This window comes from Anabrus simplex, chromosome 14 (genome assembly GCF_040414725.1).
Source record: "Anabrus simplex isolate iqAnaSimp1 chromosome 14, ASM4041472v1, whole genome shotgun sequence".
In the NCBI taxonomy this organism is placed as follows: Eukaryota; Metazoa; Arthropoda; class Insecta; order Orthoptera; family Tettigoniidae; genus Anabrus; species Anabrus simplex.
Genome location: NC_090278.1, coordinates 98,556,707 through 98,574,471, shown reverse-complemented (window position 1 = coordinate 98,574,471; position 17,765 = coordinate 98,556,707). Strand labels below are relative to the sequence as shown.

General features: G+C 42.5%; 1 protein-coding gene across 1 annotated transcript in view; it reads left to right on the top strand.

The window, feature by feature from the left end:
- Positions 1–5,777: 5,777 nt before the first annotated feature.
- The window catches only part of LOC136885236 (growth hormone-regulated TBC protein 1-A), a 28,916-nt gene continuing 16,928 nt past the window's right edge, over positions 5,778–17,765 (top strand). The window contains exons 1-4 of the mRNA XM_067157707.2: positions 5,778–5,843; positions 6,160–6,361; positions 12,457–12,690; positions 15,470–15,630. Of these exons, the coding sequence (XP_067013808.1) occupies positions 5,824–5,843; positions 6,160–6,361; positions 12,457–12,690; positions 15,470–15,630 (617 nt within the window). The 5' untranslated portion in view covers positions 5,778–5,823. The remainder of the gene's footprint in view (positions 5,844–6,159; positions 6,362–12,456; positions 12,691–15,469; positions 15,631–17,765) is intronic.

Here is a 17,765-nt window from a genome sequence, read left to right as displayed (position 1 = left end):
CATGTGACCTGATGGTAATGAGGGCTTGTCTAATAGCAAACAATTCGGCGGTAAAAACAGAAAAGGCTGAAGGGAGGGAAAACTCAGAGAAAGTATACGGTTGGGGGATATAAAAGGCTGCTCCAAAGCCGTGTGCTGATTTTTATCCGTCAGTAAAAATGCTTACTTCCCTTATGTAGAGGGAAAGTCGAATACGTTTATTTGCAAGAGGGGAAAAGAGGAGTAGAATGTGTTAGACAAGAAAATGATTCAGAAGAAGATATAATTACTTGAGGACAAAAGGACTGACTGTCATAAGGGATAGAGTATAAAGGCAATGTGGGTAAACGGAGGAGCTCAAATTCTCTTGGTATAAGAGAACGAAATGCGGTATATAAAGCAGGGACACGGTTTCCACGGGGAGATTTGGAAGAATAATAAGAATGTAAACAGTCGTAGCTTGGGGATAAGCTGAGACCGGGTGACAGTAAAATGTTTGAGGACATACTTAGCGGCTATGGTCTGTCGCCGAATCTTTAAAGTCTGTTCACCGGCTTCTATTAATAAGGCATTGGTTGGTGTAGTTTTAAGTGCTCCTAAACAGACACGTAGTGCGCGGTATTGTATTATATTTAAACGTGCAAGGGTAGTAGCAGAAGCGGTGTCGATAAAAAGAGCACAATAATCTAGTAAGGATCGAATAGTTGCTCTGTTAAGGAGAATAGCTGTAACGGGGTCAGCGCCCCAACTTCGACGGGTGATCGTACGTAATATAGAAATAAAACGATCAGTTTTACGTTGAAGAGAGACCACATAAGGAGTCCATGATAATTTGTGGTCCAATATGACTCCAAGGTAGGGATGCTGATTAACAAAGGGGATGGTAAGACGATCAAGAAGGAGAGGAGAACGGTTAGGTGCGCGAGTATGGGTAAATAAGATTGCAGCACATTTGGAAGGCGAGAGTGAGAAGCCATGTTCATGTAACCAGAGAGCAACCTCATGAAGGACACACTCTATTTTTCTCCTACACACATCAACACTATCATGTGATACGTATAAAACATAGTCGTCTGCGTAAGCTAAAACTCGTGCGTTCTTTGTAATTATACGTTCTAAATCTCGCATATAAAGCACAAAGAGGATACCGCTTAGTATATCACCCTGTGGGACTCCATGCGAAACGTATCTTCCTGGAAACGGGGCGTAGGGGGATTTGAGAATGAGAGTACGAGAAGTATATAGGCCTTCTAATAGAGAAATAAAAGCAGAGGGAAAGCCAAGCGAATCAAGGCAAGACCATAATAGGTGTAAAGGAACGGAATCATAAGCTCCTTGAATATCAAGAAAAACAGTAATAGTGCTATGTTTACGATGTCTAGCTAGTAGGAGATCAGTCAACAAAATATTGAGTGGATCTTGTGTGCTACGTACTTTAAAAAGGCATACTGATATTTAGGAATGATCTGATGTTTCTCCATAACCCAGAGAAGACGCCGTAGTATAATTTTTTGAAAAAGTTTCCTAACACAGGAACTTAAAACAATGCCACGATAACTTAAAGTAGAAGAGGGTTCTTTCCCAGGTTTAAGAATTGGGACTAAATGAAAGTTGTTCCACTGTGCCGGTACCTGTAAGGTGAGAAGGATATTATTAAAAAGAGAAAGTAAAACAAGAAGACCGGTATGATGTAAAAGACGGAGCATAGTGTAAGTGATACTATCAGGACCAGGAGATGAACTACGAAGTACTTGTAAAACGGACTGTAATTCGGACAGTTGGATGGGTTGAAGTAAAACAGAAAATTGGGGGGATATGGGACGGAAGGAAGAAAAGGGAGGCGGAATTGTGAAGTCAGGTGTTATAGTATATAGAAAAGAAAGAAGGACATTAGGCAGAATAATCGAATGCTCAGGGTGTACAGAAGTAACACGGGTAAGTGCGTGAATGGCGTTCCAAAGGGATGTTGCAGATACGCGATAATTAAGAGAGGAGATGAAGGCCTTCCAAGACTCGCGTCTCTTTGCATTAAATATGCGTTTGATACATGCATTATGACATTTCAGTGTTAAATAATTAGCTAGCGTCATATTCTTACGATACAATTTAAATAAAACTGTTCGCCGTAGTATTAACTTGTGACATTCGTCGTCCCACCAATGTATTTTCTGATAAGGACTGGTACAGAGGGAGGGGATAGATTTGAATGGATGGAAAGTTTCAACATATGAGGAGAGAATGCGTAGAAGGTTAGGATAGTCTAAGGTATTGGGCGTGTATTGAAGGAAATGGGTGTGAAGGAAACTACAATACGATTGTTTATCAAAATTTCGGAAAGGCCGAATATTACTGAGCTGAGAGGGTGGGGATGAGGAAAAGGGCGGTTTACAATCACCAAAAGAAATAAGAATAGGGAAATGATCACTCAGATGAGTGTCACGGAGTATATGCCACACGGTATTAGGAGTCATGTGGTCATGGCAGAGCGAAAGATCAACAGTATTAGGGGGTGAACCAGGAGGGGTGAGTCGAGTTGGGGACCCGTCATTTAAAAGGGTAAAGTGATGGGATTGAGTTGCCGTAAGAAAATTTATCCCTTTAGATGTATCTTTAGAACTACCCCAGGCAGTATGGGAACAATTAAAATCACCAAAGAGAAAAACATTGTCAATGGAATCAAATTCGGTAAGGAAGTGGGACCAGTGAGAGGTAGAGATACATGCATATATTTTCACATTTCCTGAAGCAATGATCCTGGAAATGTCCGCTGTCGCAATATTGAAGAGCAAGGGGCTGATTGGATCCATTTTTGTGATGTAGTTTTTACCAGTAATTCCTTCTAGTTTCTCAATGATCATAGTCCTGTTTAATAAATCAAAAGCTTTCTTGTAGTCTACGAAGACAGCATGTAGCTTCCCTTTAGGAATTCTTAATGCGTCTTTTATATCTTCTAATAGACATTGTATTGCCTGTAAGGTTTTTCTTTCCCTTTGTGAATCCAAACTGTACTTCTGGCATTGCTCCATCTACTAGGGTGTATAAACGGTCTGTTAGTAGGCTAGTTAGTATTTTCAAAGCTGTACTTTCTCGGGCTATGCCACGATATGAATTAGGATCTTCCTTGTCTCCCTTTCCTTTGTATAGTACTTTAAGAGAGGCAGTACTCCAATTTTGAGGAATACTTCCTTGTTTCAAACATTCATTAAACAGTTTTGTCCATATTTCCTTGAGGTTAGTTGCGGTACTTTTGAGATTTTCATAATATATTCCATCCGGTCCACATGCCCACTAATCATTCAAAGTAGGCTTTGCATTCAAACAACTAAAGGTCATAAGATTATGAATTACTGTAAAAATCTCTTTGTCACTGGAAGAATATATATGCAAACAGAGTATTACTTACATTTTGAGGACGAGTTCGACAACCGTAGTGGAAGGACGTGTTCCTCTCACTCGCTCTCTCTCTCCTCGCCAGGCGCTCTGTACTTTCGCAGTACTAGCCAGGCAGTTGTACTTGTTAGTACATCTCCGAAAGAGCATTTTCTACTGTCTGTACTTTTAAGTAGGCAGTACGATCATTGTCAGGAAGCACTTTTTAGTGCCATTTTCTTTCAGATTTTTATTACAGGAAGCGACAGAGAACTTCAGGGATGCAGTAGGGGAGATTGTTCTCTGGGTCGACCACAGGATCGTCCCACTGAACCACGCCGCCCCTGCGCTGCTGGTGCAGTACCGACCTGGGGAGGACACCTACAGGGAGGCCTACCTCATCATCGAGCTCCTCACGAGGCTCGAGGGGGCCACAGGGAAGGAGCTCTCTCCCGACTCCGTCGAGAACATCGTGAACTGGGCGATAATTATACGCCCCACGGACCCAGGCCAGATCAGCCGCTACGAGAGGAGCTTCTCTGCTTACTTTCAGGTCACCCGAATACCAGGCAAGAGGAACTACACTACCGGCATCGGCAGCCACACAGACGGAGCCGAGGAACGAGGACGACGGCGGCGCTCCCGACCGCCGCGACGGCGCGACCCCAGGTGGAAACCTGTACTGCACGAAGTATAAGCAGACCAACAAGACCGCCAAGCAGGATCGTCGACCCCCAAGCAAGATGAAGTGGACGCAGACGCAGGCCTACCAGGAAGGGCCTGTTACCCGGGCGCAAACCAGGAAAGCGCTCGTGATGGTGGAAAGCAGCACAGCAGTGGAGATGACGCCCCTTGGTGTTCTGATGCTGCTGCCCAGGCACAGCCTGCCTGCATGTCTGTCGAGCTGCAGACCTCGATGTGCGCCCCACAGGACAGGGAACGCACTCGAGTGCTAGCACCGACCGAAGCCGCCGCCGCCAGCCAGGAGAAGGAAGAAGATGGCGACGCAGCGGAGCCACCAGCTACCCCGCGGTCACCAGGCCGGGAGGAGGGCCACCAGGACGAGGCCTCTTCCCCTGCCGAGAAGAAACCCCCGGGAAAAAGAAGAAGACGACGCCGGACCAGGAAGCAGAAGGCGACTTCGGCCCATCAGGAGGGGACCGCCCAGCTGCAACCCAGGACTGCTCCCAGGCCAGCAGTCGACCGAGGAACCAATCAGGAGAGGACCTCAGCAGGTAGCGGCAGTCAGGTGAGAACAGAACGTCCCCCTCAACAGCTCTTGCAGTGTTTCCGCTGTTTGAGGTGGGGCCACCGTCAGGTCAGCTGTGAGCTCCAAGTAAGGTGCAACCGTTGTGGTGGTGATCACCATTACACGGCCTGCGCTACACTTAGGGAGACGCCGGTGTGCGCCAATTGAGCGGGGGGCCACCCGGCCTCCCATCGCAGTTGCCCTGTCTACCGGGCCATGGTGCGGGCAGAGAGGAAGGAGGCCCGGCGCCATGTCCCACAACCATCCAGCAGGTTCCCGCCTCGGCGGACTTGGCCTCATTCTCCGGGATTGGAGACTGGGTACGAGGGACCTCAAGGGAGTCGGGCGGTGCGGCAGGCACTAGTGCTTATTGCCGCATGGCTCGGCAACCGGCACGGCCCGCGCTAGTCACAGCAGTGCCCAGAAGGACTGATCCATTGAATGACTGGAATGGCGAGGAATAGGCTTATGACTGTGCATGATACCTATTCCCAACTAACACAATTACCTGGACCTCATCAGAACCACATCCTTGCATGTGCTATCTACAAAATGTCATGTTTTACATGTAGGCACCTTTCTATTTCTGCCTATATGGTTTTGTCCTGATCCTTACTACCTGATTACATCACTATTGATACCCACCACCACATCTGGCCTGGTAGCATGCTGACCATGGGGACAGACAGATACTCTTGTAGTATCACACTTCCACTCCTCCCTGCTATCTTCTTAGAACTAATAGCATGTCGGAGACCATGCAGATTGAGTCGTTGGTCACGCGGGGGGAGCAGGCTTCGGGGGGCCCCCGAAAAAGAAAAGAAAACTTACATTTTCTTGTCACGAGGGAAACGGAAAAAAGACTGCGCATTCTTCTCTACTTCATAGTTACTGCAGCCAAACACAGCACATACCTTTCCCCTTATGTTGAGAGGAGATATCAAGGAATGACACACGCTACTATTCAATTATGACAACTCACTGAAAACGCATAAATAACACCTAAAACTTCACTCACAAATACACGTGCTCTTATGACAGAATCAGTAGTTCTCAGGTCTACCTCGATATCTCGCTGATTGTCGCGTATTGTCTCTACTGTATGTGCTCATAGTCTGAATGCATCATAGGTACTTTTCATTTTCATTTGTTGGCTGCAAGGAACCACCAGTATAAAGTATTTGCAGGCGGCCTCTCCAAGCCATGTCGAAATCTTTCGGTATGTCATGGCAAGTTCTGTTTTCAGGTATGAAATATTGATTTATTAGCCGCCATATGCCTTCGGCTACGTTGTTTAGTTCTTCAAGTTGAAGCCAGAGATAATTCAAAAGTTTACTAGTTCTTATAATAAGTACCTTCATTTGATTTTCTCTGTGTTGACCATTTATTATACAAAGGTGACGCCCCCAAGATTGTAAAACTGTGTCAGTAGGATGTTGATAAATGGGGTTTTCCTATTATTAGATCATTTTATTGATCATAGTTTTAATATTATGAAAGATGGATCCGCTATATCGTAATGGAAGATATAATATTTGTGTAACTATTCTGAATTTTTGCAGCAAGGTAGACGAATATGGATTTGAGAGACCCGAAGATTTTGACTACGAGACATACGAGGATTTTATGTCTCTATATCTCGTTGTTCTCGCTAAAAGAGCAAAGAAATGGGCAGAGTTGATAGGCGAAGGGAAGTCTCTAAAAAGAAACCTGACTGTGAAACGTTATGTGAGAAAAGGAATTCCTGCTGAGCACAGAGGTTTGGTGAGTAGTGTCTGCTGACTTCCGCATGCATCTGCTTTTTTGTCGATATCCTAAATTTGAGGGCATGTACACTTTTCTTTTGATTGTAATACGTTAAAAAGTTTGTTCTTGGGCCGATGACCGTGATGTTAGTCACCTTTAAACAACAAGCAGCATGGTCATAAATTTGTGCTTGCAGGGGTAGCCAGTCTACTAGGCCTACACATAAGACACTTTTTAATTTTATTGAACTATTTAGTTAAACTAATGACTGCATGATTATGGATAGTAATTAAATTATCCACATTGTTTTTCATTCAGTCCTGCTAAATTTAATCTTTTTTTGGTGGGGATAATTGTCATTTCTTGCTCCTGCAAGCTGGGTGCAGGTATACCTGTGCCTCTTCCAATTTGTTACAGTCTTTTAGTACACATTATTTTTGCGGTCACTGTGTAACAACATAACATCTGGTGGTGCTATTTAAGGACCCAGCTAGCCTCCAGTCTGATGACCCAACAAATCTTGAACAGTCTTTTCTTAGCATTGATGTCCTGTTGGCCTACATGACACTGTGTTATGCTATAAATGCGTGGTATCTTGAGAATATGAAAGATGGGGATAGGTATTTATATAGCCATTTCTGGGAGCTGATCCTTGGTCGTTAATCATGAAAATCTGTAGAAATTCAGTATGTGCAGGATAAGTTTTATGGAATCACAAGGGATTTGGAAGCTTACAAATCTTATGTGGAAAAGGATGTGTTCACTGCCATAGCCAGGGTCCCACCTGCCAACCCTCAGAAGTACATTTATATAACCTAATATAATTTATCACATGCCATTATTTATTGCTGAAGCGCACTGTAGCATTTCCTTTGGCTGAAATACAATAGGATATGAAGTCATTCCCAGCAATCGGGTGAAATGCATTCCATTACCAACCTGTGCACAATAATAGCACAAAATGCAATCTGTAGTGAAACAATGTACAATACAGAACAATAATAATTTTCTATTGAACTTATCTTAACGTAGGGCAGGATAGAGCTCACCTGCACCCTCGTGTCAGCGGGAAAGTTGATCTTGAACAGGATGTCCACAAAGTAGCTGGCAAAGTAAGCTTTCTCTCGAAGCCGGGAATAAAGTAGGGCCCGTTTTTTCGATGCCTCCACCTGTTCTCTACATGTTGTGTGTGTGTGTGTGTGTGTGTGTGTGTGTGTGTGTGTGTGTGTGTGTGTACTAGCGGTCTATTCCTTGTTTAAGTGCGATTTATTGGTGGTGGTATTATTTAGGTTGTTGTGAATATTTTTGATATATTGCAGGATCCTTTTGTTAATTTCATGTCTGACCTCTTCTCGTAAATTTTATTATAAGCATACATGAAGATGTCTTTTAGTCAAATAGAACATTCTCAAGAACCTACAGCGCTGTTACGAGCTCAAAATCAATCAACATAAACACAGGCGCACAAGACCCTAACGAGGAAGTCTGAAGGAGGAATACGCGAGACATGAACTTTTAGATTCACGAAGTGTTTTATATCCATGTTTTCAGTGTTTTTAATGTGTTTAATGTGCACGTACAATTAGTTTTAAGCTTAGGTTAAGTTTTTTACTACCATATTTTAATCTCAAAAACAATTTTAATCTCGCAGAATCACGAATGAAATGACGATAATATCCAACTCATATCTCCATTAGACATCCGGATGTGCTAATGGATAAAGACATCTTTTTAGATAAGTAACACAAACCAATGCCTAATAGATGTAATATTATGATTTGTCAGCTGATGATGACCAAATAGTCAAAACCAGTACTGATGTAAGTCTATATTTACAATAAACAGTATTGACATGTGGAATTTCTTTCTTATCCATATACATTCTAGGATATGGCGACTTCGGTCTATGTCTGGCCTGCTTCCAGGTGGCCGAGTATTCTACCCTGCGAAACAGGGTTCAAATGGCGTCGTGCCATTATGTTGTCACGTCCACCACGAGCCTACACTCCGTACACTATAACAGGCTAAACACGACTGAGGGAATATGGGGCACAGGCACTGGCTGTGTTTACCTTGCGGTTACGCCGCTAGTCAAAGCAGGAAACACTTCTTTCCTATACAGAGCGAACACGTAAGGTTGGTAGGTGCATATGTCGGGCGATTTGTGGTCTATTTCCTTTTGCCTTGCCTACTCATAACTTATGCTTAACTTTTGGACACTAGTGTACCTAGAATAAATTATTCCCCTATCACCAGTTCCACGTAACAAATGTGTATTTCACTGTCAGATTTTTGCCACTATCCAACATAGAATGCACTGCTGTCGCTGTATGGAATGCTGAAGGCTTAACAGGTGCTTCGCGGTCCTAACCGGGGGCTTATGGCTCCAGACTCCTTTTGCTTGATCCCAGTCCAATGGTTTTTGACACTAACCTAACCAATCCAGACCAATAGCTTTGTCACTAGCTGGCATGATAAATTACTTCAACTTTTTGAATGTGTTGCTATCACTGAACGGAATGCAGGAGGCCTAACAGCCGTGCAACGTCACGACGTGCTACACAAGGCTGCCAACTTAGGAACCTAGGTCCGGCTGGTGACCAGACAATTGGGCCATACTTTCATATCTCTGTTACAAAGTCCATAATGATTCAAATGCTTAATTAACCCATGAGTGATAAATAATCTGTAAATTTCACTTCTTGGATACCGGTACTTACATATGTTATTGAATTACGTCCCACTAACTACTTTTACGGATTTTGGAAACTCCGAGGTGCCATAATTATCTTGCACAGGAGTTCTTTTATGTGCCACTAAATATACTAACAACGCGTCGATGTATCACCGGACCGAGCTAGGATTGACCTGCCAAGTTGGGCTCAGAAAGAAGAGTGCCTTAACCGTTGAGCCACTCAGGCCGGCTTTGGGTAACCTCACGGTTAGGGAGATGGACTATCACCTTTGCCCTTCAACTGCGTGTTCAAAAAAGTCATCCGAGAGTGGCGAAAGCTAACAAGACTGAAAATGGGGTCAGATTGAGCTACAAAAAGCAGAACTTGAGAGTTCACCGTCTAGCATTCGCAGATGACCTGGCAATTTTTTCGGACTCCATAATGCAGCCACAGCGCAAATTAATGAACTCTAGATTCAAGCAGCAAAAGTGGGTCTTAAGATTTCCTTTGAGAAATCGAGAGTTCATCACTAATATGAAGCAAGCGCCAAAAGAGCTCGATGTAGGTCAGGGGAAAATCAAGCAAAGAAAAGCGTTCATATATTTGGGCGAGTGGATAGACCCCAATCTCTCTGAGAAGGCAGCTTTCGAGTCACAAATCAGGAAAATGGAAATGGCATATAATGTAACAAAGGCCATTTACAACAAGAAATCCATATCTACAAATGCCAAGTTAAGACATTACTACACAGTCATCTGTCCAAAGGCCTTGTACGCTGCAGAGTCCCTTGCAATGCATCGGAAGGGACTAAACTGAAAGTGAAGGAAAGGAAAATTGTAAGAAAAATCTTGGGCCCAGTAAGAGAAAACGGGGAATATAGGGGACGGCACAACCACAAATTCACTTGGACTGTGTAAGTAGGGTAGCATCCTGCTTTATTAATTTACTGAGCTCAGAACATTTTATGCAAGCCTCGGACGGATGGAAGTAACGGAGTCCCACTCCCATTTGACAAGCGAGGGACTCCTTGGATACAGGTTGGCGAACCAAATGGAATTTGGTGGGGTGCTATCAATATTAATGGGGCTTACGGAAGAAAGTCCAAGTAAGGATCTCTCCTCTAACTGGTTAAGGACCACTGGTGGATTGTATAGTCCTAGCCATCTGAGCACAACGAGGCCCATGACTCAGAATATATCTGAGATGCCCACTCGCATTCCAGAGCAACTGGTATCCCGAATCTCAGGACCACTTATTAGGTCACTCAGCCGTTGCCCATGGTTCATGAACTAGGACGTGACTACACTAACCCACACCATGAAAGTGATCCTCACTATAGAATCAAAAAGTTAATTGTACTCTCGAGAACAAAGGAGGATTTTGCGATTCAGCATAAGTAGACTGCACTGTGGAAAGGTTTGGTATGCAATCTAGGGATTAGAAATTGTAAAACATCACCTCCCGCTACCCTGCCAGCCAACATACTGATGGTGACTTTTTTCTTTTTCGACCAACGGTACTCGAACCAGCTAACCAGACCGTTTAGACTTCAGTGCCTTAACGATCACGGTCACCAGGCGGGCTCAAATAAGTGATATCTGTAGGTAAGAAAGCTGCAACAGGTAGATAATTTCAAGTATTTAGGATGTGTGTTCTGCGAGGATGGTTATTGAGATTGAAGAGCTCGCAGTTGCCATCAACAGTATTCTGTAAGAAGGAAGTCAGCTCCTAGACTAACCTGTGTTTACATTGGTCTCTTTTTAGACAAAGTTTGCTTTACAAGAGTGAAAGCTGGGTGGACTCGGGATATTTTATTCATAAGTTTGAAGTAAGTTATGAAAGTAGAGAGATGATTGCTGGTACAAATCGGTGCGAACGATGACAGGAGGTACTTGGAATGAGGTAATGAAGGCTAAGTTAAGGTAGTGGTGTCGACTTTGGGGGCGAGGTGTTTTCTATCCCCCCCCCAATGATCTGAGGAGGGAGAGGTGCCATTTTTTTCCTCCTCCCCCCACCAAACGTGGAGTTTGATATTCTTTGGAGGCTGCTATATGTCTTTTCACGAGAGTTTAATCCTGATGTAAACAAATAGGCGGAGCATCTTGCCTTTGCAAGTGGAGATGGACGTAGCTGATAGAAGCAACCGTCACACTCACTCAAAGAAAAGTTGTACATGGCTTTTATTTTATTTTATTACATTTAGAGAGTTTGGAAGAGTAAATAATCAAATTAAAATATGGTTGTCATATATACCTGTATATATGTTTTTTAATATAAAAAGGCACAGGGTGTGGTGTAATACAGGAAGTCTTCTCGTACTGAGGGAAAGTCCCAAGCTGTACAGCGTGGAGATAATGTCTTGCATCTTGCAGCAGCAGCAGCAGTCAGTGTCAGTAATCATAGTGACAGAAATGGAGCAAGAGGTAGGAGCATCGCGTGTAGTGAAGCACAAAAGAGGAAAACCGCTCAGAAGTGACCATAGGCAGTGCATTGGGAATGTGTTCAATAAACTAAGTGAACAGAATCCAGGTTTAGTCGTTTATTCAGAAGTTCAGATCTTTGCACTGTTGTATGCACTGCGCAGCCTTGTACATCCGAACACGAGATGTTGACGGGGTGGAGGTCGGTACTACAAGCTCAGCGAATCACAACTCTTTCTTTGGCGTAGGATCAAACTCTCGTTAAGACATGTAAGGCGTTACATCTGTAGGTGGTAGATAGTTAGATGAGGTTAGAAAGTGAACCTGCCTTCAGAGAAGTACATTCCACAGTGAAGACTGTTCAGAGCATAATATACAGTATTAGGACATTTATTAAGAAAATGTATTTATGAAGCAAGTTCTAATTTTTTTACTTGTGATTGTTTTTGAAAATTTCATATATAAGACATTTCTTCAACCTAGTTATTTATAAATAAAGTTCTATTTTTCTGTTTAGTTGTGAATATTTTGGAAAACTCTTTGAAAAATGTATTTGAGAAACAAGCTCTGTTGTTTTGTTTGTGAATATTGTTATTATATAGGAATGTTTGCATTAATAGTAGTTCCTCATTTCACATACCTGTGTTCATGTTAATCATGCCCTTCTCAATAATTACCCAAAGTCAGCGCGCCTGAACTCGATTGGTGCATAGAGCTGCTTTGGTGATGGGGTAATACAGGTTGCCTAGGAGATAATGGACTTGGTCCTCCTCAGCGACAGCAATATAAGGTATGAGCTACTACCTGCTGGCGCCAGCAGATTCCACGTTGCACGTCGGACTGCTTTGCTGAATGTCGCTGTCCGTGACTAATGACGTATGCATCGGTGCTTGGTCAGGCACAGGACACACATTACATGTTCCTTCATTGCTATTGTAAAACACTTACGTTCAACTAATCAGAATGTGTGTTGGCCGTAGGGTAGAGTTGTGTTTTCACCTGCTATGTTTTGTGCCAGGTGTGGATGACTGTGAGTGGCGCGGACGCGATGAGGGAAGAGCTCGGTCACGACCTCTACAGGCGGTTGCTTGCCGGGCCCAAGGACCAGGACATCGTGGACACCGTACGCATGGATCTACCGCGCACCTACCCGGACAACATCTTCTTCAGTGCCGCCGAGGACCATCAGATACAGCTGTGTAATATCCTGGTGGCATACGCACACGACAACCGGGAGGTGGGATACTGTCAGGTCAGTGACTCTTCCTTATGAGTAGACTTCTATAACAGAGATAAATCTCTTTAACTTACAACATTACACATCTTTCCCCATCAATAGTTGCTCCCTGGCTACAAAACTTTTGCTCTCAATACCAAACTTTGTCCATATGGAAGAACTGTCCTTTCTCTACTTCTGACTGCCCTGTGTTCACTTCTTGCCAAGGACGTATTCGATGAGTGCACAAGGCTGTCAACCTGTTCGCTTAGGAACTAAGCCCCCAGGTGAGAGGTGCGAAGCAGCCTTAGGCCTCTAGTTTCCATAGCACTGGACTGTTCTATGTAGGCTAGTGGTGGAAAGGGGATTTACCTCGTGTCCACTGTTCTTGACTCGCTGTTATAGAATATCTATAGAAGTGAGCAATTCAACAACAGATGTATACATATCACATTACTTCTGTTCTTCGTTTGCTTCATATGTTCTGCCTGGGCTGATAACTGAATTTCATTACGGGAACGACGTCACGTGACAATTTATATTGGCCAATAGCAATGGCGTGTGATGCTCCATTTACCTGTCGGGGTGAACACCTCTCTCCTCACCCCAAGTAAGATGTCGATCTGGACACAGCTCCTGCACGTCTCCTTCCACCATTCTGTCCCAGTCCAGGTCCACCTTGTTCATCTCCCTCGAACTTCATCACTGTCTCCTGTTTTGGTATTCGTTTCTTCTGCATCCTCCTTAAATCTCCAAACCAACTTAGTTTATTCAGTCGATTTTCTGGCAGTGTAGTGAGGTGGCCGAAGAATTTCCTTTTCCTGATGTCAATTTCGATGTTGAACTTTTCTGTTGTTTTGATTGATTGTAACCTGTGACTGCCTTGGCTGTATCTTGCTGCTAAGATTTTCCTAATGATCTTCCTTTCTTCTTTTTTGATATCTTCAAGTTTTTTAAATGTTGAGTGTCAGTGTTTCACTTTTGTAAAGAACTGTAGGTTTGAAGACTGTGTTGTAACGCCAAATTTTTGTATGTCTTGACATGGATTTTTTGTTGTAGATGTTTTAGACTAACCCTAATTTTTTGGAGACAAGTTTGTTGTAAGTTCTTTTCAAGGGCTGTCGGTTCGATAAATTCTCGAGGTATTTAAAGTGAGGGACCCTGTCAGTTGTACCACGTTGTCTCAGGCTCTTGATATGTCTTTGAGCATAAGAATTTAGTTTTCTCAAACGATATCTGTAGTACCACCTTTTCTGCACTTTCAGCATCTCGAGCATATTATTTCTATTATGTTTTCATGTAATAAGGTATGAATTTCCATTGTATTGCTATAATTTTTATTCAATTAAAACAATATAACCACCTCTGCAAATGATCTTATGGCAGTAATACATTGCAAAAATTATGTTGATGATAATCACATTATGGCAATATTTTCCCCATGTAAATTATGGTTTATTGCATGTTTCTCTTCTTTTAAAGAATATATTCTACTGCTGGTCCAAGAACCGGAACTGTTTTTTGCCTGTCCTCCGTGTTAAAGTAGTATTAAACCTTGTCAGATCTTTGGCAAGATCTGATAATTGTTCTTGTGAAGAATTGAAAGAAAAAATTGATGGTGTACGGCAGACATAAGAAACACAGTAACAAGACGTTATCAGTAACAGAAGTGCAGGTTCTATTGTATCACTTATTTATCATTGTTTACTTTGCATCAACTTGGGCCAGATTCTGAAAGGAGCAAACAGAAGCCATTCGTGTAGTGCTGATCTTCTCATCAAGAGTCCGCACTTCTCCAAGAACTGTGAAAGTAGTTAGTTAACGGGATAACATTATTTCCATTTGTAAGTTATAAATCTGTATTCTGCACCTTAATAGAAGTGAAATTGTTTTCCACAGGGTGGAAGTGGGTATGGAAGCTTCTGTAGCAACATTTAAAAACCTGTATACATCTCTATCCCTCTCTCTCGTCAGGCCCAAGGTAGAATACGCAAGCGTTGTATCGAATCCAGCAAACAAAATATATATTGCACAGATGAAAACAGCCAAGAGAGATTTAAAATACTTATATTTAAAAAACCTGCTAATTATGCACACGTAGCATGCAATGAACTTCTCCCAAATTTTGAAATAGAAAGCTTGGAACTGAGGAAACAAAAGGATGATATGAAGTTTGTTCAAAACTGTCAACTGTATTATTGACAACCCAGACTTTTTATGCCTGTTGAGCTTCCACGTGCCCCATTTTAATGCAAGGACGGATGTAACTTTTCAGAACAACCGCTCCCAAAGATTCCCCACTCTACAGCAGGCTATGCAATGTCTGCAAGAGTGCAGTTCAGAAAAATAGTTCTTTAGACTTCTGCATACCTCTAGACCTGTCTTTACAATTCACCATCTCTGTGAAAACTCTCTGAATAACTTGTAATGCTGATTTGAAGCACAGTTTATTTTAAACATTCCCATAAGTGTTAGAACAAGAAGAAAATACTAGTTTCCATATGAAATTACATTGTCTTTTTTTTACCTTATCTTTGTTTGTAAAGATTAAATTAGATTAGATATGAAATATTGTTTCTTTCTTATTGCAAATTTAATATTAGAAAAGTTCTGATATTAGACTGATTCAAAACATTGAAAAATAAACTCATTGCCACTGTAATTGGACTAGAATCCTGTAGTGCGCAGTAAATAAATAAATCTGTAGCACCAACTTCACCTAGATACTTCAGTATCAGTTTAATCTCGTATGCCTATACACAAATCGAAAATGTCAGTTACATACGACGTGGTGCTGTTTCTGTGCCTGTTGCAGGGCTTGAACTACATCGCCGGTCTCTTACTGCTGGTGACGAAGGACGAGGAGACGACCTTCTGGCTGCTCAAAGTTCTTGTGGAACATACTCTCCCCAAGTATTACACCCGCACCATGGACGGTGTGATCACCGACATAGCCGTGTTGGAGGAGCTCGTCAGGTACTGTTACTCCGTATTGTGATAGCTATACTGATAATCTGCACACCGTAAATTTAGGAAGGGAAATTTGGAAGATTGTATATTTTTGTAGATTTGTTAAGTATTTGCTGTGAAACCTCATTAATGCATTGCTCATACTAGCCGATGACAAGAATTCTGCTGATCTCATCATCCACTTCATGTGTGAGAGTAGATTATTCAATTTCAAGGTTACTCGGGGAACGTGACTTACTTTGTGTGCATTTCGGTGTGTTCAAGTGACCATCATCATCATAGTCATTTCCCTTTATCCAGCTGTAGCTGGTAGGGACAAATATGGTTCCTCTCCACTTAACCATATTTGCTTTGTCCATATAGGCTGTTGTTACGATGGGCTCGCCACACCCAAAGGCATTTTATACCTAATGCCAGCTTGAAAATTAGGTCGCCCCTAACATGGGGACAGACTCCTCTGGAGTACAGCCGCTACATTTTGCCCCTTCCGCCATCTCCACCGTACCAAAGTCAACCTTCTCCACCTTAGATGCCGTTGAGGTCTTCAATCGTAACCCTGAGCTGGAGCCCATACCAGATGTTACACACTGGGACTCGCATAGGCAGGGGCGCCACTCCCTGGGTCGGGCTTCCTCTGAAGAGGGTCCCTCCTTGCTACTTAATAGGAAAATGATGTATTTTTTAAAACTTCATTTCCAAATTTGTTTGTTGAATAGTTTATTTTATTTTCATTGTTGTTTCAACCTAATAGATGATGGTTACCTGCGTCTTTAAACAAGAACCACTGCCATTGAAATGAGCGTGGGTGGCTCGGACAAGCCCAGAACTGCGATAAGCTGAAGAAACTCTCTTCACTATCGTATTTTTTTTTTTTTTTTGCTATGGGCTTTACGTCGCACCGACACAGATAGGTCGTATGGCGACGATGGGATAGGAAAGGCCTAGGAGTTGGAAGGAAGCGGCCGTGGCCTTAATTAAGGTACAGCCCCGGCATTTGCCTGGTGTGAAAATGGGAAACCACGGAAAACCATCTTCAGGGCTGCCGATAGTGGGATTCGCACCTACTATCTCCCGGGTGCAAGCTCACAACCGCGCGCCTCTGCGCGCACGGCACTATCGTATTTTAAATTTGCTTCTTAATATAGTAGAAGTCACCTGTAGCGAGAACCCTGTTGCAAAATTAGTATTGCTGCCTGTTCCTTCAAAATTCCTGTATTAAACTGTGTATTATTCTTTGGTTAGAGTGATGACCCTATTGCTAATTGTTACAAGGTTTGAACTTCATATTTTGTCCACCTTAATGGGCTTATTAATAGCAGAAATGTCTTAACCTTTACAGTGAAACTTCAAAAATGTTTACAAGAACATGTACTCAGTACGTGCCATAGCGAGATCAACTAAATGATATTGATGCTGCACTAAAATTCACCATGGAAACAGAAATCAGTAACGCATTAAATTTCTTAGATCTTAGCATAACTAGAAACAATACAGTAACAATTTATTCTATAATATTTTTAAGAAACCTATGCAAACAATCAGTACAGTAAAAAAGTTATTCTGGTCATCCTGGAGCATACACAGAGCTTTCAACATTCCCCTGCCAGAAAAAGATCACGAAGAACTTAACATCATCTATGTTTATATGACTAACGGATTCATCATCGCCGAGCCAAAACTACATTTATGTTACAGTGTAGGTGTTCAATAAGGGGGTGAACGACTATATCTATATATAGAAACTGAACAGTTTAAAGACGTGACAACTGGTATTTGGAATGTCCTTTAAAAATAGACATATTTTTTGTTTCCCACTTGAGAGAGGACTCTTTCTTGCATGTAGAGTTCTGTTGCATGTTCCAGTTAGCTGTGCCAGTAGCCTGGTCATGTTAACCCCAAAAGGCAATACCATAAACGTAGTTTACCAACAGGTTCTGGGGGTAAATGAAACACAATTTGTCGGTGAATTTTTATACTTTAGGGATTTTCAGATAATGTCTTAGTGCTGTACCGAGGAACGATTACCTTTATCAGATTACAAAATCTTCATGAGCAAACACGCAGGCAACAGTAGTTCACTGTATAGCCCAAAAATTGTCACACAGGTTTTGTAGGAAAAAAAGTCTAATGAGAGAGTGTAA